This window comes from Protopterus annectens, chromosome 8.part0 (genome assembly GCF_019279795.1).
Source record: "Protopterus annectens isolate FY-2018-M chromosome 8.part0, PAN1.0, whole genome shotgun sequence".
Classification (NCBI taxonomy): Eukaryota; Metazoa; Chordata; order Ceratodontiformes; family Protopteridae; genus Protopterus; species Protopterus annectens.
The window spans coordinates 1,548,796,791-1,548,821,591 of NC_056741.1; the positions used below are offsets into that span (position 1 = coordinate 1,548,796,791).

The following is a 24,801-nucleotide window of genomic DNA, read 5'->3' on the forward strand; positions in this document are numbered from 1 at the left end:
TGGAGAAGGGGATAGATCATGAGTTCCTGTTTAGAGCCGTAGATATTCGCTATAAGCAAAAGAGAGGGGGTGATAAAAATAACTCCTTGGAACTACATGAATATGAGTGGATTGTACTTTTAAGTGCTGACTGAAATCCTGGACTTAATACTGCAGTTAGTATAAAAACAGTTTTAAAACTGAGAAAAATGATGCTGAAATGAATATATTCTGGTATCGTCTCCCAGTAAATGTTTCAACCTTTTGTTTACATTTTTCAAATTATGGATGGGAAAGCTTTCAGTGGTATGCTATGTGGATAGCATACTTCTTTAAAGTTTTTTTTAATGTGTGTTTTTAAATTAATTGAATGCGTATTTTGATTGGCTGTGTCTAAATGAGGTTTGTATTTAAACTTGTTTCTACCACTCCTTTTTATACACACTGAGGAAGAGTTACTACTCGAAAGCTTTGTGGATTTTACAATAAATTGTGTTTATTCTACTTGAACTCTCTGCGTGTCTGCTTTTTTGAAGTTTTTTTTTAATCTTGAGATCCTAATACTTGCCATCTATTGTAGATTCATTCCTTAGCCTGCTACTCTATCTGTAGAATCAAGAATCATATCAAAAGTAGGCAATGAGAAAACACAGTAATGAAGTTGTGCTAAAAGGCCTTTCCCAGAGTTTTCTCAATTACAGATTCAAGGTAATCTTTCAGCTTTTCTAAAACACAGTCCACAGAGTATGACTGCAATTGGAATAGGTGAACAAAATAAGAACCATCTAGTCAAAGATTGAAGAGAAGAAATTACTTTGTCCAGTACCTCTCAACTGTCCCTGATTTTCAGGGACGTCCCTGATTTTGACTCAAATTTTGGCTCTATCCCTCTTAATCCCTCCTAAAACTAGTGACTTTTGGAGGAAAGGTGGTGAATTACACTTAATGAATAATGACAATAATTAAGAGTTATAGACTTCTTTTACTTCAGAAAATGTGCATTAATTCATATGCTCTGATTCTGTCAATGTTTCAAGTTAATAGCACTAATATTTTAAAAGTGTCCCTGACTGTCCCTGATTTTTTTCTTGACTTGTCCCTGATTCTGTTGAAATTTGTCCCCGATTGGTTGAGAGGTCTAAATGTCCACTCCATGTAAAGCCTTCAACTCTTTATAAGGGACCAAGATGGAATAGTGTTGCTGACTGAGGGATCTACGCTGGACAAACCAGTTTACATAGGTTCATTGGTGGTTACTGGGTTATTGACCCAAAGGTCTTTATAAGCCTAGCTGTGTGTGCCCAATATAATACTAGAGAAACCCAATATAAAGGATCTTGCCTAAACTCGAGATCTTAGTTAGCAATGACTGCCCATATCTAGGAGGGTCATAGGTGAAATCCCCAGCAGGAATTTATGGTTTCCCATCCAGTCATACAGGCTACACTTAAACAGGGACATACAGGGGCTTTGTTTGATGTGAATTTATAGCCTATTCCAGAGGAGTGGCAACCTCTGAGAGATATATCTGTCTCTCCAGCAGGTCCTATATATGTCGCAGGCCAGGTTAAGGTCCCTGGAGTGGGGTGACCCTTGTCCCATTTGACTTGTGGATGTGCAGCATTTCCATTAGGTTTGGAGCCGAGATTGCTCTGTAGGCCAGGCACAAGTCTTCTCTATGTAGTCTGTATGCTACTGAGTACAGTGACAATGACTTCAGTCTGGCAATGTATGACATGTGCTGTAGATCCTGAATTTTCTTGGTTAGTTGCAGCAAGTGCCTGGTGAGGTATATACTAACGGGAGCATTGTACTCAATTACTGGCCAGAAGAGGGTCGAGTACATGGGTTTTATGACCTCTTTTTCTAGTGAGACAATACCTTTGCTAATGAGGTGGCCGACGAAGAATATCTTCATTACCACAGTAGACATATGGTGGTTAAAGTTTAGGCTACAGTCAACTTGCGTTCCCAAGCCTCTCATACTAAGTTGTTACTTAGGGTATTATTATTTTTATGATAGTCTGCATGGATATCGTTTTTACTGAATGGGATGATAATGCATTTTTTAGCACTGAATCTGAGTCCATGGCTTTGGCACCAGTAATTAGTTTGTGTAAGTCCCTCTTGACATCATCTGGGGAATTCAATGAGTGCTCCTAATTTTCAGTTGTCACCAAACTTAGTCAGCCACAGCCTCTCTGTTTTGGCCTGAACTTCTGAGAAATATATTGCAAACAATAGGTGGCCCAGCACTGACCCCTGTGGAACCCCACTGGTGGCAGGTCTGCTGGTTGAGGTAAAGTCCCCAACTTTGACTGAGTGTGATCTGTAACATATAAGAATACGTTTTGGTATGCTTACTCAAGCTATTACTCTACTCCATCAGTGGCATCTTCCCTGTTTGGAGCAAAGGGAGATAAATGTGTGAATGCCTTCAGTGCAGATCATCTTTTAAAGCAAGTTTTACAATGTGCAAGATCCGCAGTTTCTAATCCATCTTGCTCAGACAGTGATTAGGGTGTTTATGGGTAAAGGCAGCAGAGTTATAGACCAGTTCATGGTTGCTCTGAAGGTAAGAATATCTCCAAAGGAGGGGGTTATCAAGATGGGAGGTGCAGGAATGAGATGTTTCACTATCTTCGTCTGTGTCTGAAATGAGGAATTCTTGATCCTCAAAATTCCCTTCTAAGGACACTGATGGTTAGGATGATCCTCCCTTTTCCCCAGCTACATAAATGAGTGGTATGGCCTCAAGCAATATGACAGCTGATAAGGAAATGGCATCACCTGAGGAAGCCAAGGCGCATGAGAAAAAATCGGTCATGAGATGCCTATATAGGGCTTGGTATAAGATTACTCATATGACAAGGTTCTGGCCATCATCCTAGACTTATCAGCATTGTAGGACTTGCAGGATCCTCACTGTTAGCCAGAGAGTTACAATCAACCTGGACAAGGGGAAGAGGATAGCAGAGTACATTCAAACATTAAAGTTCATTAGAGTATGCAAGGTCTCACACCACATGAAATGAATGGGGTGCAGTCATGTTCTGGATGACTGAATATGGAAGAGGCAGTATGGACAACCCAGGATATATCTGTTAAATGCAATTGCTAGGGTGCATCTTCTATAGTTCTCCTATCATTAGACATGAGAACTATGATATTGTTCCCTTATTTACTAAAAGCACACAACTCACAAGGACCATGAACCTCCCTCATGAATGATCTTGAGAGGAGACATGAATAACTGGACTCTGCATCCTGTGTCTTATCTTACTATTTAGGCATCAACATGCTGTCAAATGAAGGACTGTTCTGCTGGTTGACTCACCACCATCTTCAACAACTGCCATCTTTTATTTTCTTTCTTTCTTTTCCATTTGTTAACCAGGTTGGTAGGTAAGCCCACAGACACTTTTCAGACATTACCCACGTACATCATACGGATATTTCAAAACAAATCATACACATATCATATTAAATGTTAGATCAATTGAGACAAGATTTTATACACATATAGCTACACTATCTCATGAAACTTCTAAACAAATGAAAATAGCCGTAAAAATACAAAATAATAAAAAACAAACGGCTAAAAACACAAAATGACTTTATTACATAAAAATCCAGCTGATAAGCGCTTTCATTCCCTTCATGGAACTTCTTCAGACTAAGTTGTATAATGAACAAACTTATTTAAATACTTAATAACAATAACATGTGACCCAAAGCACTTAATGCCTTAACCCTTTCCTGATTTGCCAGCCATATTCTCAGCAATTCAGTTCATCTTCTTCATCAAACCTATGATCAAAACCACTGACTTCATCAATTATTACAAATTTAAAGCATGCCTTATTTTTCCTAACAAATGTTTTTGCTTAACATGTTTTGCCAAGGCATTGCTTACATCAATCTTGCCTACTGCTCTTATATGTTCATTCACTTAGATTTGATGCAGAAGATGAACTGGAATGAGAGAATATTGCTGGCAAATCAGGCTGAACGCATGTGTATACCCTGGTTTAAATGATAGGGAAAACTTTAAAGTTGTACTTAGAAGAAAAGGGTCAAGGCATTAAGTGCTTTGGGTCATGTTATTGTTATTAAGTATTTAAATAAGTTTGCTCATTATGCAACTTGGTCTGAAGAAGTTTCATGAAGGGAATGAAAACACATATAGCTACCTTGACAAGAATAACAATGAAGCAGTAGGTTGACACTTGACAATATTGCATATAGCTTCAGAGATTATTTTAAAATACAAAATAATAAAAAAAAAATAATATGCAACCTTTAACAATGTGACACAAGAGGATGCAGCCCTTGCTATGACCCAGTTGACCAGAATTTGACTAATGGCTTGTTGTTGGATGATCAGGTAAGATGAGGGTGGGAAGGAGTAGCTTTTTGCCAGCTTACCTGTTCTGGGAGGGAGGGAGGAAAGGATTTTTGTACATGATTAGACACATAACTGGTGATTGGGATAGCATTAAGATCAGGGCACAAATTACTAATAGCATTTCATTACTCTAGTAGTAGAATATATGTTGTTCTGAACTGATCTGCTATTCTGTTTTAGAAGAGTAATGTCTGTATTTATCAACTAGATATTGCATACGGTGGTGCAGCGGTTAGCATTGTCACCTCATAGCAAGAGGTTCTCCGGTTCGATCCTCGGCTGGGTTGCCTTCAGTGCAGAGTCTGCATGTCCTCCCTGTGGTCGCATGGGTTTCCTCCAGGTGCTCTGGTTTCCTCCCACATCCCAAAGACATGCTGTAGGTGGATTGGATTCTCTAAATTGGCCCTAGGTGTGAGTGTGCGCATGTGTGTGCCTTCCGTGGAAGGTTGAGTGCCAGGCTGGCAACTCAACACTGTAAAAATTCACTGGCACTCATGAGCAGACAGATGATCCGCTGTGGCGACCCCTAACCGGGAAAAAGAAGAATATTCTTTTTAAATGTAATGAAATTGTTAGCATTTCTGATTCTCTGTGACAAAGATTTCCAAACTGCAGGGGCTAGGATATAAAAAAATCTTTTCACCTGTAGCTCTAATGAAGGGCAATCTCACCAGAGTTTTATTTTTGTTGATATGTGGGTGAAGGGAGTAGGAGGTTCCCCTGTGTCTGAAGTTATTTGTTAAGGGTGGTGAATTAGATCAGTTTGTTAGCTTGAGTATTAGACAGTTCAGGAAAAGAGTTCTTAAACTATAAACAATCCAATTAGCATACCTGAGTGTATATAAAGGTGCTCTCCCATGTTGGCAAGGGACATAAAAGGACAGATTCTATGGACTGCTGCAGGTGGTAGCTTTTTTGCACAGAGTTTTGTGTAAACACTAGTAAGCAGTATAAAATATTAGTCATCAATGTTGGGATCACAGGGGCATTCCTAGTATCTCTTGACAGTATATTGGAATACTTATTGGCTACCTTTTGCTTGTCCAAAGTCTGCTCTAATATATATTCTGTGTGAGTACAGAAGTAGGCTTTTGGAAAAGTATAATGAATAAATGTTTTTGTTGTACAACTATTTAAAATGGAACTCCCTGTATGACTGTAATACATATTTTTTTTATCATTATTAATTTTTAATTTAAGTTATTTCTTGACTGGGTAACAAAGGTTACCCCTACTCAGGAACAAGCTTCCCATCCATGTGAAGGAAAGCTCATCACTAACCCTTTTCAAATACATCCTGGACCAATGGGTGGGCAATAACAAATTTACCCCTTGTTTGGCACTTACGTCCCAAATGGACATGGGCAGCCTGAGAACACTTGATGAGTTCAAGCCTATATCATAACCATAACATTCCTAGGGAGTATTGACACATCAACAACATTTTGGTAAATCTGGGGTAAACTTGGCACTGTTCTCACAAGTGGTATAGAGAGTAGTGGTGCAGGTCCTGGCATGTAATCTGATGACCACAGAGGACCAAGGAGGATTTAGTTTCCAGGTGTGAATGAATTTCCATACTCCTAAAACCTGACAACATTGACCTTTTCCAGAGTGACGGAGGAGTCTGCTTAAGTGACATGCTGAGACTCAGACAGCTGGTAAATGACGATGAAAAGAATCAAAGCCTGTTCCTGGGCACACGAGCAGCTCATTAACAGGTCAGGGCTTTAGTCCCCTTCGCTAACTGCAAAAATGGAGTCTGTTCTGGCTTCAAAGACAATAGTGGTTGTGTTTTTGCAATTTATGACTAGACCTATCCATTTTTACTTGAAGTCCTTCTATAGTTTCTTTATAATTTTAGGTAGTGATTTATCTGAAGTAATAATTACTATGTTATCATCAACATACAGAGTACAATTTACCATGGGTTGAGCTGAAATTATATTATTTATGAAAACAGAAACTAACAGAGTTCTAAGAAAAGATCCTTGTGGGATGCCTGCTGATAAGGTTCCACTCAATGTTTTATTTGCATCCATGGTAAAGAGAGTAGGTATTTTACAAAGATGTGCTTAAAGCTACATTAATGCAATGTCACCGATCCCAACATTACTTAGGTCTTCTGTAAAACTGAGTTATTTTCTAATACAAAGGCATGCTTTAAATCTATAAAGTGGGATCCTCAAAGCTTACCTCTTTCTAAAACTTAATAAATATAACTGGTTACTGCATATATGCCAGCTTATGTATTGAAACACTTCCAAAACAACATGTTACATATCTGACAGAAGACAATATTAAGAAATGTTGTCTAATAATTGGCTGTACAGTAGCTTTTCAATAATTTTATCAGTTTACTAGTTTAAAATTAGAGAACTGCTTACTGTTAGGTGTTGGGGATGTGGGTATTTGAGTTTTAAAAACATTTAGAGCTATATGTGCAGAGTGCATTCTTTGTTTCCTGAACTGTCAATGTTATTAACAAAGGCTTCAACAACATTGTAGTATGGGGTCCTAGACAAAATGGTTGGTTGATTTCTGTATACTTGTCCTTGGCTACTTTAAGAAGAATTCAAGCTATTGGCCTGATTCCTTGAAAAATTTCTCTTTTGTGCGATGTTGCTAGATTCATCCTTTCACTGATGCCAGGCTGTGCCCCTGTGTAAGCAGGTTTATATTTTTCAGTGAAATGTCAGGACATGCTGTACTATTTACTCTCATTATTAAAGGGAATAGTCTATTTTAGAAGGTTTCTAATATGTGACACTGACTTCAAGCTTCTTTTTTCTTTCCCTTTGAGTGGCCTACCTGAAACTCTGCCACTTAAAGCACTGTTTAACCCAGTACTGCACTCAATAGTATAGCAAATATTGGTGCAGGCCTTCTCTTGTAATCTGATGACAACAACAGGACAAAGGAAGATTTCGTTTTCCAGAAGTGAACGAACTTTGCTATAACAAATATTAGGACTGAAACCAGATCATGTGAGCAGTCAGATCATGTGAGCAGTGAAAATAAGTGGGGAGCTCAAGCATAAGACCTACATAGTTTAGCATATTACATTATAACATAAACAAGCCAAGAGGTGTAGATGCTCCTGAGTGCAGGACCAAGAAAAGATTTTAAATCAGGGCAAACTAGATCTATCCAACGATAAAATCCACAGTTATCGACTGCAAAAGGCCTCAGTATTAAATCTGCCCTTTCAAGAACAATAAAAAATATAAATATGAATTTAACATAAACAAAAAGTAAATGCGGATCTAACAGCTAACCTCAAGCTTTTAAATACTGCCATCTCCAAAGGGTTAAAAATCAAGTAATATCTAATGATTAGGCAATGTATTTCAACAAGCAAATCTCATCACTCATATATTTTATGTTGACTTCACATTACATACAACGTAACAGTATTATCTATTGCACAACATCTTTGGACTTGCTGGGAGCATGGCCAGAAATCTCTGTGGAAACAAATCCTATGCCTGAAGTGTTTAACAATATATATTGTTTTCACATAATGTCTTGAAAATCTTGTCAACTGTACATATAAGCAAAGGAATTGTTCAGGCTGAGGTACTTTTAAATATTAACATTTGCTGCAGAGTTAGAATGAATAGTGGCATGCTGTAACTGTCCTTATAGATACACCTCCCTCAGGTCATATTAGCACTGTAGCCACCTGTGCCAACATTCAAAGGTGCTAGCTTAGTTATATCCACTCACCTGGGGGACCGCCACAACACAAAGGTCACAGTGGTTGCTAAGAAAGATTAGCACTTCTGCTGGCAGGACAAAGCCAACTGAAAGTGAAATCTCCAGTGTTTCAGTAGAAAACAGCACTACAGACATTATGTCTGGCAAATTTCTGTTCTGTGTTACTTTTGTTTTTTTCTTCTGCATACAGAGATGATCAGAATAATTTTACCCAACCTCTGTGGTTCTGTGAATGTCGCAATCATACCTGGAAATAAATTCCATCTCAAAATGTTGGCCTCAGTCACTGGAAATAATAAACATATTCAGCTAACATCAAAACATGCTGTGCACACAGCTTTGCAAACCATGGCTAAGGAAATGATTCTCTTATCACAGCCAGAGGTTCATTCTGAAAGCTACATACAAAGAACCGAAGCAGATTATATGCAGGTGCACTGCAATCCTATATTCATATTAAAGTACTAGGTCAGAAAGGAAAACTGGCAGGAAGTTAAACACAACAAAGCAGTAAGAGCTCTTAGTCACACTAATGTCTAGGTCTACAAATTATGTATAAATGAACTTTGATGAAGTAGTCGGCTTATTGCCTCAGGTTTCTTATCATGATTTCTGACTTTTTTATTTTTATTTTCACTTATAAAGTGTCATCATGCCAGTTAGCTGCTTTGATTGTTGTCATTCAGCCAGCCTCCTTGTCAATGTTCAAGTGAAATCGCCTGCCTTTGTATCATGTTTATTTGTAACAAACAAAATCAGAACAAAAGTACTTGAAGCAGTAGATCCACAGAAAGAGGAACCAGTCCGTAGGATGTTAGCAAAAATGACTTTTAATCACGTCCACATTTAAAACAATCTCGAACCTTTGGTTAGCAAAAATGACTAAAAAATCACGTTGACGATTGAAACACACTTCTGTGGTTTTATGTTAATAATGATGCTAGTGTATACTGGAAAGAGGCGACATGTGATCTTTGACTGCTATGTTCTTTCAGTTAGTCATGTTTATTTTCCTAAACACTACTCTGGTCTGGGATGGTACCTGCAAAACGGGTCTATATTAGAACACCGAACGTTCAAAATTTTGAGTGTTCTAATATCAAACCCTATGAATCGAAAATTTAAAACATTGAACATACAGAACAGCAATTTTTTTTCCTAGGGAAAACATTTGCTGTCACAAAACACATGCACACAACACAAGCACACCAAACAAACAGCAATCCACACACATACACCTAAACTGTTACACCTAACCCTAACCTAAACTATACATACACCACTAACTATCCACTTACCTTAACCCCTATCGCTATCGCACAGTCACCTCACCCGCACCCTAACCCTAACTCACCTACCCTGCCCTAACCCTCACATCCACACAATCACACACTTACCTGAACCCAACCCGTAACTTTCCACTACAGCACTGAAAATGGCGAAGCAACAGAAATGGACAACTAAATTCTTTCCCTAGGAAAAATTTTGGTTTTCTGTTTCTCCGATATTTTCAGCATTTGCTGAAAACGGGACGAAATTAGAACACTCGAAATTTTGAATGTTCGGTGTTCTAATATAGACCCTGCAAAACAGGTCAAATAACAGCTTGTTTGGTCAATCACACTAAATGAAATGTCTCTTATGAGTATACGAGATTTTATTTTGGAACACCAAATACTTTAAAAAGAATACTGATTAGGCCGTCAGAGTGTGTTTTGTGTGTGTGCGTGTGAGTGTGTGTGTGTGTGTGTGTGTGTGTGTGTGTGTGTGTGTGTGTGTGTGTATGTATGCATGTATATGTTTGTGTGTATGTGTGTGTATATGCGTACATTCATGGGCAGGTGTGTATGCATATTTATATATAAATATGTGCCTGTATCGTGTTTCACTTGTCTTCTTGTGGACATGTGTACATGTTTACAGTCTGCAGGTGTACATATACATAGATATAAATATACACATACACACATATAAATAAATATATATATATATATATATATATATATATATATATATATATATATATATATATGTGTGTGTGTGTGTGTATTTATAGATAGATATAAAACTATATATATATATATATATATATATATATATATATATATGTGTGTGTGTGTGTGTGTGTGTGTGTGTGCGTGTGTGCGTGTGTGTGTTGTGTACTTATATCTATGTAGCTGTCTATATATATATATATATATATAAATAGTTATACACACACAGGTGTACATATATAGATAGATATTCATTTTAACAAAATCCATGTACTTTGTTTCAGAATACAGATACTTATGTATATCCTATACTCATCATTACAGAATGGGCAGAATGAACATTGTCACCCTATTCCCCAACAGAGAGTCAATCTATAAGTAAAGCTGAACAAAAAACATCTGCCACTTCATGACAGCTTAAAGTGCTGCTATGAGTTTCAGACATAAAAAAATTAAAAAAATGGCCACCATTTTGTTTATGGTAGCTAAACAATGCTTAGCCGTTTACCAAGTGTAATATAAACAAAATGTAAAAAAAAAAAAAAAAAAAAAATTAAAGGCTATGTTCGTGTGTGTGTGTTTTAGACAAAGACAGAAACCAGAGGGACTGAGCAAGAGAAAGAGAGAGAGACAGAGACAGTGCATGCATGAAAAAAATCACTGAGCGTATTTAAAAATAAAATAAAGATAGAACCATAAACAATCAGAAAATGACATTGCAAACAAAACATAGCTAAACTATAACACAAAAATATCTAAACATAATTCTGACTGAACCACTAAAACAGTAATCCAAACATATGTTAACATAACATTTCCTATACAACAAAAATGATATCCCAAACTTTTCTGACACTTTAAACAATATATCTTAAACATTTGTCTGAGAAGAAGAATATAAATCACTCATGGAACAGTCCATTCTTAAAAACCTAAGGAAACTGTGAAAATGTCATCAATACATAACATTAGCAAATAAAATAAATAATGCATTCTACTGAAATGAAAATGCTACAGTAAGTCAAACTAAAAAAAAGCGAGAGAATAAAGGAAAAGAACAACTGGAACATTTGGAGGTCATATCATCTTGTCTCCAACGTCAGAAAACTCCACTTCATAATGCAGCCTTTTGTAGCCGTCATGAAACTTGCTCCATAAAGTATTCCATCACTCTCTCTCTCTCGCTCTCTCTCACACGCACACACACACACACACACACACACACACACACACACACACACACACACACACACACACACACACATATACACTCTTTTTTTAGTTTATCCAGTTTACTGTTTTTATTAATTTTATTTTTTTATTGCAAAGGTGTCAATGTAGATATAGCTATCATATTCACAATCACTGCTGTTGCTGTTCCTCGGACTTGTTGTGGCTGGTAAAGCAGTGATCATTTATTTACCTTCCAAGTGTTTCCTTGCATTTAAGCACTGCACCTTGATCAGCTTGTGGACAAAGTTTTATCCAGAATAGCATTCAGTATTAACAGAGATTAATCTAATGACATGCTCACCCACTGGAAGAACATAGCAATTTAAATAAGATTATTGAAATGATTAAAAGATCAAATACAATTTCTTCCAACAAATGTATCTGGGAAGGGAAGGAGGCTTGCTTGGGGTGGGATGTGAATATGTCCATTTTAACAGACCACATCACCCCTTCCTAGTCTATTATTTTTTAGAACTGGGCAAATATACTAATGTAAAGCTAAGTGAGAGTAATTTGCTTGGTGTCTCACTGTAAACACAATGAATGCATACAAGTCCTGAAGTGTTAGAAATCAGAGACTTCTATTTGTGTGGTGTACATAAGTTGTTGCACATATGTGTTAGCAGGGTATCATATAAGTCTATCTTTTCTACCATATTATAGACTATTGGATGTCTGGGATGCAATCTTCTAATCTATCTGCAACAGAGTGAACTAGAATTTAATTAAAATATGCATATGATTAAGCAACATTGCTAAAACTTTTCTGCTGTTGGATACTCTTCTGGAAAGTAAGGAAATTGTTAAAAAACAAAGCTCTGCCTTCTTAGGGATGCATATAAACTCATCCCCTATGTTTAAAATATATTACCATGGATTAAATAATATTTTAACAATGACACCGGCCATTTGGGGATGTCATTTATGACCGATTATGTTTAGTTTTGGGAAAACTTAACTTTCAAACCAAATAGTTTTGCCAAAGACATGAATTATACAAACCACTGCCTTTGTTAGTTATGTTGTCTTAAATGATTTAAACATCCACCTCTACAATGCTAGAAGTCTTACTCATAAAACCACCTTACTACCTTACTACAGACCATTAACACTAGCAAGAAGGTAGTTACATGTTTACCACAGAAATTCTAATTTTACCTTTCTTCCCCTTAGTGCTTCAGGTTATGCCGGATATCATTATTATAGGATGACTCCGTGTATTTTTGATGCTGATGCCCATTTATGAACCAACAATATTCAGTAAATTTTGTGATGATGGTAATACCACTTTTCTAGTTACTAACATTACCATTCATTACACTTTGCCAAGCAAAATATTAAACTGGTAACCTGATTAAACAATTGTATTATGTTTAACAACAGAAAATGCAGGGTACTGAACTTTGTTAAATTTAGCTGTGTGTACTTATATGCCATTAGTGGCTATTGCATTGAACCAGTAACCTTTTATGAGGATTTGGAGATAATACTATGTAAAAATTTTAGTTTGAACAATAGTCTGTGTGTTTATAAAAAGACCTTGTGTATCATAAATGTCATTCTAAGAACCATTTCTGCCTGAACAGTCTAGGCCTTGAATCCATTATTCACAGATCTAGTTCGGCCAGATATTGAGTATGGGCTCTTTTTAATAGGCTCATAGGACGTTACTAGGCTATCATCCCTGAGGCCCTTACAAGCCTAGCCAAGAATTTAGCTCATGTTCCAACAAGTCAGCACCCTATCCCACTGTCCAGCAGGGACACAGGTGGAATCCCAGGGTTGTATTTTCTGTTCCCCATCCAGTTATCCAGGTTGCACTTAAAAAGGTTTAATGAGGTACTCTGTTTTACATGGAGAGGGGAATCTATTACACAAAAGGGGGAGTCTCTGGGACACAAATCTGTCCCATCAACGCGTCCTATTGATGTCACAGACCAGGTTGAGGTTGAGGGGGTGGGTTACTCTAGTGGAGCTTGACTTGTGGATATGCAGCAGTCCCATCAGGGTGGGGTCTGAGACTGCTTTGTAAGCCAGACAGAGGTCACCTCTGAGGAGTCTGTAGGAGACTCATTAGAGGGACAGGGCTTTTAGTCTATCTGTGTAGGGTAGATGTTTGAAGCCCTGGATTCTCTGGATGAGTAACCTCTGTGGTCTCTCCAGCTGCTGCATGTGCTTTGTGAGGTATGTGCTGAAAGGGGCATTGTACTCAATGGGTCTTATAAGGGAAGCATACAGGGATGTTATGACCACCTTGTCCCTGGATGAGATACCCTTACTAATGCGGTGGGCCATATAGAAAGCTTTCCATATAATGGAGGCAATATGGTGGTCAAAATTCAGATTTCTATCAACCTAGGTACCTAAGTCCCTCACCACTGATTGTGTGCTTAGTACCTTATTAACCACACTTCTTCTCTGACCAGAGGAAATGTAAACAAATTCAGTGGCTATTTACCCAGGAAGATGTATGTTTTAAAGATCTGACCTATATTGCTAGACTGACATCACTTGGGTTATACTCAAGTCTTTTGTAGACTGAAATTTTATGACCTAATCATGTCTTATAAATGCTTTCACAATGACACATTAGTGGTGGAAATTTAAATCTTTCAACATTGATTCAAAGAACGAATACAACTGCATGCTGTATCTGAATGTAAGTGCTACTAAATCCTCCCAATTCAACAGATTATTTGTGATATTATTTATGAGATAATAAGAACAAACTGCCTCCAGAAATTAGGATGGTAGTGAAGTTATCAGAATTTAAATCACTGATGTATAATTGTGTAAGTTCAGACAGATTTAAACTGTGTTATTTGATCTACAGACTCTAAGAAGTCTTTTCCAAAGAGTCGTGTATTTGTATATTGGAGACAGATCATTGAAATAACTTACCAAAATTACAGTTTGGAACTAGTTTCATCCAGCTTTATTTGTTAAAGATGCTGGTTTTCATCTAGTATTAGGCATAGCTGTCACTTCCTTTTAGCAGTTTGGAGAAAGTCATGTTCCCTCTCGATCCATTTCTTAAGGTCTTGCACAGGGATATTTATTTTGGCCTTGTCCTGTTTTATTGTTGTGTCACCATACTACTAACACATTTCATAGGCTGTGTCTAACTCCAACTCCAACTGACTTCATAAGATTCAGTCCTTGCTCAGTTTTAGCGTAAGTGAAAGTACTCTACATGGAGCATAAATCACAGGGACTACCTCAGGCGATATCTTGATATAGTACTCAGCCTATAGACATACAAAGCCTTTAGAGAGCTTAGTACAACATTTCAAAATATCATTCAAACTTGACATTACAGCCTTTGTACTCTGTGACTCGTGCTTCTGTACTTGTAAAGAAGTGTTAGCCATGGACATAGTTTATTGAGTTGTTGAACAGTTGTTCTGAATACATGCAATTTTCCCTGAATTCTGCATTTTAAATTCATCATTTGCCAACCCTTTTGCTGCATTAGTTTTACCAGTGCTTTAACATTTGAGAAGCCTGTCCCTGCAACTGTTCTCTTACTTACTGATGCAGACTCAGTATCATTTGACTATGCACTCTTAAGTGTGCACTACACTTTGTCCAGGCAGTCGAATAGCAAGCAACTAGCTTCTAATTTGAACTGCAAGACATTTGTTTCATGATCAATGTAACACAAACATTTCTGCCCCACATAATTCATTGTTTAAGCTGAATATGTAAATTATCTGTTTTACACACCAGTTTTTGCTCAATTTTTCTACAGACAACTTAACCATGCTTGACCAACCAGGTTAAGCTTGTCCCTAAAATAAGACACTAAAATACATGCAGATTTTTACAGCTTTCAGTTTAAACAGTTATGTATACTCTGCCATTACATTGCATTCTGCACCAATATACAGTTTAAACATATCTGCTTTGTTTTTAATACATATTATTTTAGGAGAAACATCACTTCTGTCCTTTTGTACAACTTGAATAATACACATTCACTCTGTCATCAGTGGATACATTAAGTCAGTGCTTAACATCAGCCGAAATCAATTAAATACATCCAACAGTCCCAACAAATACTTTCGCTTTTGATTGACATTTTGTCTGAACAACATTAATATCTTACTACTATTCCCTACATATTCTGAAACAATGATAATTATTTCTAGTTTTCAATCTTGAAATGTTGCTTTACAATGTGTCTTTTCATGTCTAAAATACAAAGCACACACGGGATGCGGCTTCTGTCTGCTGATTTGCTACCAAACTTCACCTTGGATGTCAATTAGTAAAGGGAATCTTTACTATCACAAAATTTTCATGCGTAGTCATAGTTCACATGATTCACAGATACAAATGTCTTTCTAATGTTAAACCAATACTGACCATTTCTAATTCCACAGACAATTCTGCCTGTTATACATGAATCAGACAAGGCAGCAAATTTACACTGTTGTAATTTGTGCTTAAGACAAGTGACACAAACATCTATAGTCACTTGCACCTTCTGATTTCCAGTAAAGAATAAATGTGTCAAAAATGGTGTGTTCTTCTTTAGCTTGCATTATTCTCAGAATTTTGCTTTCTGAAGGCTATAGTTTTGTCTTTCTGCTCCTCTTTTAAAATAAGTGTGTTAAATATCTTTATGTCTTCCTTGCCTGTAATGTGGGGGTGTATGGCATACTGGAGTATTTCTGGCTTGTCCTGAACCTTCTCACAGTGAGTCTGGGGTTTCCAGTAGGACAAACTGGATTTCCAGTTTCCAGAGAGGTCAAATTGGTGCATGATCACCATCTGGAACCAGAGACAAAGATATGCTGAACCCCAGCCTATGGCAAAAGCTCTCTATCTCTTAAATAGTATGGAATAATGTGCAAACCACTGATACCAACTCAGTAATACAGAAAAACTTTGCAGCCATGCTTTTTTCTTGGCAAGAGCCACCCTGCACCCCCATAGAGTGGGCTTTGCCCACATTAACCCCCCCTTAAAATTCCCTATGCCTACAGTCATACAAGCATGTTGACTCTGGAGTAGCACTGTTTTACATTTGTTTCATGCCAGTGGCATTCTACAGTATTAATTCAGTGTTAGTATTCTGCATGTTTGTGGGTTCAGTCAACTGACGTGAATCCTGACAGGCTCAGCAGTACTTTATCTAGAAGAAGCATGAGGGTCCTGGACTGTGCCAGGTTTAGACCTTCTCCCACTAACATGCAGGAAAGAATAATCCACAATTTGGAAACTGTACAAATCATAGCCACAGCCATCCTTAGTATAAGGCAGTCAAGTTATGAAAAAAAAATACAGTGACAAATGAAAACCAACTGAGGACACAGTCTAGGGTATTCTTGATAATTCTTTGAGAGATATATTAAGGTTTGGTCCTGCTTGCCTCACACTACAGCTAAAGTAAGCTGGTATTCTACAAAATACTGTATTGATAGCACCAATGATTGTTTCAGGGCTGCTGCAACTTGTGCTGTAGTCAGAAGGTATGCATGACTTTACATTCTGTCCTTCCCCGAGAAAGCAAAGGTGTAACATCTTAATGTACCCTTAAAATCAGCAATCTCTTTAACACCCCATCACAAGCAATTTTAAGGGGTTGAGGCTAGGAAGACCATAAAGTAAGTAAAACAACTAATAGGACCCTGTATCCCTAGATATGCTTAGAATTGTTAGTGAAACCTAAGACAAATTAGGAGAAACTGAACAGGCAGCTTGAGAAAAAGTAGCAGACATGCCTAGACATGAGAAGCTGGTCCAAGCAGCAAGGATAAAGTCCAAGAAGAAGATCAGAGGGTAGATCATGTCCTGCCAGCAACAGAACAATTAGAACTTTGTCTCTGTCTCTCTTTCCAAATTGTCATCACATTTCCTCTTGTCCTTCCCCAGACATTGCTAACTGGAATAATCTCATCTTTCTAGAAGCACTTTCTTTCTTTCTTTGGATATCACATCTAGCAGAAAATCAGGTGTTCCATGCCATCCCCAATGTAATGTAAGGAGAAGTCATCCCACTCTTGGGAGTGGAAGACCTCAACTTAGCATTTTCCCATCTTCCTGGAAGAAGAGCTAATGGAAGTCCATTTTGAACCTGTCCAGTTTCAATAAGCAAGGCTTAGTAAAAAAATTCAGCATGCTCACTTTGCATTTGCACCTTGCCCTGTTAATTAAAAGATGTCTTTTCCTGCTCACTCGTGTTATGAAGGATGTTTACCTGCACATCCTTGTTCACAAAGCACAAATGCTGTACCTCAGTTTTAGAGTGAGAAGCTCAAATTGAAAATAGGCTTCCTTGCTATTTGATCTCTCTGTTTCACCAACAGTCTTCTCAAAAAGTGCATGGCCCCAGTTGTTGCCCCTCTGATGCTGAAGGGAATCAACATTTAACTGCACCTGAATGACTGCTTGGTCCAGGCATGATTCTTTGAAGTCATAGAATCTCCTTAAGTATATGCTACAATACTTCCTCAGCTTTGTGATACTTCTGAACCTCCAAAAAGTCAGGTGAGAAACCTTCTCATCAGAAACAACTTTAAGTTACCATCTGTGAGATAAAGACCCCCAGAGTGCCTTTCTTCCCAGAAAGGTCTTTCTCATGACTGTCTTTTCCTGCTACCTTCAAAAAGTGTCACTTAACTGCCATAGCAATTATGAGAAACTTGGATTTCATATCATCCTCCACAGTGACAGTTCTGTATGCAAGGATACACATATGTAAAAGATCCAGTCTTACCAGAAAGGTTTATGGGATTGGCACAACCTTTCCTTAACACATGATTCCTATTATCCTTGTTATCCCTTTTCTGAAGGAGGAGCTAATTTTTTGGGTGTCACAAGGAGGAGCATCCCAGAGTTGTCCTTCAAGCTCCTGAGACTGAAAAAAAGCTCATAATACCTGTCTTAGACTATAAATGGAGGGTACAGAGGGCTAATGTGCTTCAGCTAAAAATGTATATGGTAGAATGCTCAAGGAAGCCAGAAACAAGCCTTAAATGTAAAGGAGAAAATAGTTATTCTCAATGCCCTTCAAGCCTTCTATTAGTGAAAGATTTCAGGTTAGTTCCTTAAAGTCACCTAATCTCCTTTGAGGTTGTCTGTACCCTGATGCAAAACTGCCCTCAGATACCTATCCTGAAGGGATCTTTTATTAATTGTCATCACCTTTTCTATAAGATCTCAGAGTTGCATGTCCCAATATTCAAGGAACTTTACATGGTGTCTCTGAAGTCCAACACTTGCTTAATACTCAACATGGTCTCAGAACTCTCTTCTTAAATCAGTCTTAAATAAGTCTATCTCCCTGCTGTACTTTAATCCAGAGAATACAAAGAAAATAATCTTCATACCATATCCGTATTATATCACCAAGACCAAAGACATCAGATTATTTGACCAACTTTTTATAGGGTCAGAGGTTCAGGGGAAAACAGTAGGCTAACTGCCCTTGCGGTCCATGCTAAGCCTAGTCATTATCCACTTTTTTGCTTAAAATAACCTATCACATTTGGTTATAGATTGGCCTTATGCATGTCATGGTCAATAATTATATATTACCCTTAATGATGATAACTGGGATCATAACATAGATAATTTGAAGAGACCCATGCATGGGATAAAGCATTTAAGATCTGCCACTGTACATTAATAGTGCAAAGGGTCAGGCTTAGGATAAATTTTTATCAACTTCAAGCCTGGGGAGAGAGGTCAGACTAGTATCCAGAATGCCTCTCTTCAAAAGACTGGCAAAGTATATATCCTTCCGTTACGATATTCCTGAAAAGCTGCTGCAGCTGCCACAACTGCACCCTTCATCAAATGATGTTATGCTGCAGGGAGCTGAGGGATTTATATTTACACATTTGCCAGATATTATAACCTGGAGATTCTGGGAAAGACAAGGACCAATTTTGCCTTGGCTGTGCTTCAGGACATGCAGTAGACCCATAAGTCTGCAGTAATGGACCTCCAGTGTTTAGCATTATCCCATTCATTTACAAAAGCACTGGAGTAAGGAGCTTTATGATGAACACAGAACAGAAGTACAAGGGTATTCACCACAGATTTTTTCAATAAAAGGATGTTTACTGCAGTAGAAGCTCACTCTTACCTTTCCCAATTCTTTCCTGAGCAGGCAGATTAGTGCTCGTCAATAAGGGAATACTAAGCCATGAGGTATATGGTGTTATTACAGTTCTAATGTTGCTTTGTATTACTCTTTACCATGGCGCAAGGAATTAGGGACTGTGTTTGACCATCCACATCCAATATCTTGATCGTTCTTCAGTGCAGAATGGCTTTTAAAAGCTGGTGTTGCATTTGCAGTCAAATCTGAGAGATGTAGTGCTGTGTGTGTGGTTGAAACTATAGCAACTGCTTGCCACATTGTAGCAAACAGTTTGCTATAGTTTAAAATTCAAAAAAAAATTAAGTAAAACAAGAGTGCTATAGTGCTTTATGTGTGGTCTAAACTGTAGCAACTGCTTGCTACAGTTTAAAAGATAGAAATTTTTTTTTCTTTTTTTATCTTTTTTTTTCTGTCAACTAAAACCTGAGTTCTGTAGCACTCTATGCAGGGCTTAACCTGTAGAAAGCAGTTTTCTGTAGTTTAAACAAAGATTTTTTTTTACTAAAATTCTGATTAAGGAAGGTGTCAGAGGCAGGTCACAGAAACAGGTCCTTTTTTTGTTTTGTTTTTCTAGTAAAGTGCTGAGCCAGGAGGGAACAGACATGTATCTGGCCACCTGTTTTTTTGTGCCAGTACGAGTACACTTTTTTATCAGCCTTTTATACATCTCCCTCTGATAGCCTGACAAAGCAATACAGTACATTTACTGGTGATCCTCAACTATAAGAGAAGGTGGAGAGGCTTGTATCCTCTTTCACAGCAAAACTTCCTGAAATGCCTGTTCATATTTACATGAATAATTTCAAAACCATGATACGTACAAGGTCTTAGAAGATTTCATGTTAAAGCCTACACAGTGGCAAACATAACTGTATTGACATTTATCCTCTGTCTAGTACAGCTAAAGAGAATTTGAACATTATTTGCATGATTCTTATTTGCATTGCAATAATTTTCATATTAGCTAAATAGCTCAACAATCAAGAGACAGAGACAGAACTGTTTAGCCTCATATGAAAGCTCACAGCTGTAAGAAAAAAATGATGCAAGCTGTATTTGTGTTGATTGAATGGTTATATCATAAGCTGATTATGCATTACAAAAATTAATATTTACAATGTTTATAGTGGCTTATAAAATCCAGTTTCAGACCTAGAATCAAACAAATGCAACCAGTGTAAAAATTACTTTGTGCTGAGTAGTTTGAAATTTATATATTTCTAGTAACACTTGTGGTTCTATTGATATGAGCCTTTGTTTGAACTATGAGGCCATACTTTCAGCTTTTTTAAGGCTCAGACACACCAACTGGAAGTTAAAGTACAGACTCAAAAGGGCTCCATTGAAGGGAAAGAGTTATCAACATAACCAAGGCTAATTTAACCCCAGGTGACGAAAGGATGAACTTAATCATGTCACAACAAAGTCAAGCAACTTGACATACTCTTTTGAGAGTAGTGCTAGTGGATTCAGAAGACTTCAGCAGGACATCCCACAAGGATGCATTCTAATATACTGAGCTATACTTAAAATGCAAATCTGAATGGCTTTCAATTATGGAAAAGCAAAGACTGAAAGCATAAAGAACAGAGTAGACAGACGGAAACTATATAGTTACACACCCAAGATGCAAGTTGTATCCATGGGAACTACTTATATTCATGTCTGAATGCTAGCTGTTTTGGGTTTGAATAACTCAGTAAAAATATAAAGGCTTATTTATTTGTAGGATATTACAGTCACTGAGTCATCAAAGACTGCCAGTAAAAGATTAGTGGGTGTGCATGTATCTGATAAAAGTGTATTTTTGGAGATGCAGTACTTACAGGTCATTGTCTGTTTCTGTTCGGTGTTTCTGCTGATATCTGTATATTATGAATACCGTCACTGCTACAGCTATGATAAGAATGGCTGCAATCACTCCGCCAAGAATTCCAATGACACTTCCAAGGGCTTTCTGTGGCAAAGGCTTGTCTGTTGTGAAAAAAAAAAGAATTTCAAGTTAAAAACATCCATTAATGATCCCACAGTTACAATCAAACTTTCAGGAGTCTCATGAAGCATCTTATAATTAAGTCTTGTTACCGTTCCATGTATGGATATTCTTCATAAAATACAGAATATCTCATTTTTATAACAAAACAGTATAAATACCTGTGTTGTGTCAGTTACAAGGAACCCTTACAGTATTATTTTGACAAATGATAATCTGATAAGAATTTGATGGGTGATATGCATCTTTTTTGACATGTTTAGCCTTAGGTAAACCACCTGTGTAATATGTCACATCACCAGCTGTCACCAGCACTTTGAAAAGGAATACAAGCAAGGTGGAGCTTTTGTGGTATGCAAGGGCATATAAGCAAATTAGAGTTTATATGAGACATACAATACTGTCATCCCTGTAATGTTCTTCTAACTTTAAAAACTATATTTTTAACAAGTGGCTTTTTACAACTTATACCACACATGATGTGCTGAGGCAAGTGCTTTAGTACTGAAAACAAGAGCTCTGTTTCATTTCAATTCCAGTATTCAGAAATTATGATATGGAAATGAATGCTAACACTGCACTACTCACAGAATGGCATCTACCGATCCCAATCCCCTTACTACTGACTGAATGGCATTTACTGACCCAGTCCCTTATTACTGTATGAATGGCATCTCCCGATCCCACCCCCCTTACACATTGCACTTTGAGTGGCTGCACCCTTCACTGCAGCATAAATATGCTTCTGTTTCAACCAGTCAATCATCCCCCTCCTTCTATGATGCGTCTTTGGCCAGTACACTGTACTGACCCATTAACATTTGCTCTTTCTTGATTTTCAGCAGCAGGGGTTTACCCTGACTGCTCTCTTCTGCCCCATATGGAGTTCCATTATTGTTCTTTTGTGATCTTACAGTTGATGCTCTCTTTTATGAGGCTCACTAGTCCACCTCCATTCCTCCCTTCTCTGTCAGTCATGAATAAACTATGTATAGCTACTTTCATGTCGTATCCGTCTTGTCATTGATTCATATTTCCATGTTTCCAGTAATGCCTGCCTTTCTCAAACTGTTGCACCTCCTGTAGCTCACCCAGCTCACCCGTCTTCCTAAGCATGCTCCATGTTATGTATCATAATTCTGCACAGACATATCCTGGGTCACCCTCATGTTCCTCTCTGTTTTCTCTCTGTGCCCTTTTCCTCCTTCTTTCATCTTCCTGTTACCTGAGTACTTAATCCCTCTCAATTGTAGTTTCAATGCCGATACTCATTTCTATCTTAGCTTAAATTATTAGTTCTGACATGTACCGCTGCCCTTCCAGCCCAGCTCTGAGAACAGCTGGTCATTCTGATCTAAAACTGTGCCTGCCACAGATAAAGGGCTAGTCTCTCTGCCAGGTATCAATATCCTGTCAGTCTGAAGCCCTTCTCCCATGCCCGCTGTCCTAAGTAGTCATTATATTCCCTACTCCTTTTTCTTCACAGTAGATTGGTTACAGGCATTAGTGGCACTTTCGTGGATGCTTCCTGCAGCCGTCTGTTCTTTGTCACGTTTCCAGCCCTGCTTGATATGACCTCAGATGTCTTCTCTAACAGAGCGCTGTTACCTACATGAACCACAACATGCATTCACCCACCCTTACTGCTGTTCATCATAGTCACCTCCTCCAGTGCCATATTAAGCTTGAGCCCACTAACTGGTTCCCTTGTAGTATGTCTTCACAGTGTCAGAAGCCTAATTTCTTTTTCTCCTTGCTGACTGAATCTTCATTCACCAGAAGTCTCCTCTCTGTCCATAAGTCTCCTATATGAAGCCTTTCCCCTTATAGTCCCACTACCCCTGCAACTGTCCTCACTTGCTATGCTGGTTGCCTCATTCCTTCTGCTGGATCGGATCCCTTTCCCATCCTTCTTACATTCTTCTTATGAATATATTTGTCTGCACTTTCTATTTTATCGTCAGTTCCTTTCATCCTTCTTTTCCTTCTGTCTGGTTGAGCTGCTCCCTGTTCACTTTCTCCTGTTTTCCTTGTAATGTTGGCTCTTGCAGGATCACCTCTGTCTATTCCTCCTCTTCTTCCTTTGACTCTGATCTCTGCACTTGTTGACTTCTTTCTTTTTGTTCATTCTTTTAAGGCTGTCTCCCTCTTTCTCCCTTTACCTCTGCTAATGGTCTATTGGCCTCTGCTTTTGTGACTCCTACCTTTTCTCAGCCTATCTTCTCAACCATCCTCCTGTCATCCCTTTTCCAGTATTCTCTGATCCTTTTTGCATAAGCAGCCATAATACTTTTTGTAGATCCTAAGTTATTCCTTGAATCTCCCTCGTTTTCTTGAAGACACCTTATTTTGTTTCACCCCAAAGTGTCCTAAGTCAGACTGCTGTTCCACATATGAAGCAAATAACCCATCTCAGTGAGGCAACGATGATCTAGACGCTACAAAAATGTCTATGATGTTAGCTTTTGAGCTCATGAATACATATCACTGTATCATAAAAAAACAACATCTTGGGTGAAATCAGAAAAATAATATAGTAAATAACAGAAAAAAGAGGCACTACTTCGAGTTTTATAATCACCTTAACTGGAAAAGCAAATCTAGATTAAATGAATGATATAAACTGCTTACTTATCAAATGTATATCTGTGTGTGAAGACTGCTCTTAAAGTGTGAAAGCAAAAGTAAGGTATATTTAATTACATACAAAAAATGAATGGAAAACAGTAAGGAATGTGACACGCATGCAATAAGCAATAAAATGATCATCCAGTTGTAGGATATGGCTAATCTACACACACAATAAAAATGCAAGGTTCACAAAAAGTAAGGACATATGTTAGTGTTATAGACATAAGGGGAGACATCTGTTGTATAACTAAAGATATGATTAATGCTGCCAAATTAAATAAAAAACTTAAGTTCCAAGTTACTAAACGGCATGCCTGTTAGCTTTCTGAACAAAGTTAAACAAAACCTAACTAAACTATTAATCATTGTGAACAAAATGCTAGCATATAGGCACATCTATGATCCATGGCAACATGCGTTAGTAATATCAATCAAAAAAGGGTACTGAAGTCATATTGGATCCAAGTAATTATAGCCCTATCATCTGGTCAGTAAAAGAATGCAGACAAACATAATGGAACTTACCAAAAATAGTACAAGGGATCTACTTCTTTTGGTTATGAAACATCTGGGTTGCCAAAGGGAGAGCTTCCCTTCTATTTATCACAGTATGTCTTGGCAAGATAATTGGTGCTCTTTATGAAGAGCTAGTAGGACATGCAACTTATCTTGGACTTGCTAAGGCATTTGACAATATTCAGCATAAAGGAATAGTTGGCAAATTAAA

At 37.7% G+C, this 24,801-nt stretch overlaps 1 protein-coding gene across 1 annotated transcript in view; it reads right to left on the reverse strand.

The window, feature by feature from the left end:
* Nucleotides 1–22,209, reverse strand: part of LOC122808510 — an 873,313-nt gene extending 851,104 nt beyond the window's left edge. Inside the window, exons 1-2 of the mRNA XM_044079466.1 lie at nucleotides 22,140–22,209; nucleotides 21,277–21,424 (exon numbers count right to left, since the gene is read on the reverse strand). Coding sequence (XP_043935401.1) covers nucleotides 21,277–21,424; nucleotides 22,140–22,209 — 218 coding nt within the window. The remainder of the gene's footprint in view (nucleotides 1–21,276; nucleotides 21,425–22,139) is intronic.
* Between the last annotated feature and the right edge of the window lie 2,592 nt (nucleotides 22,210–24,801).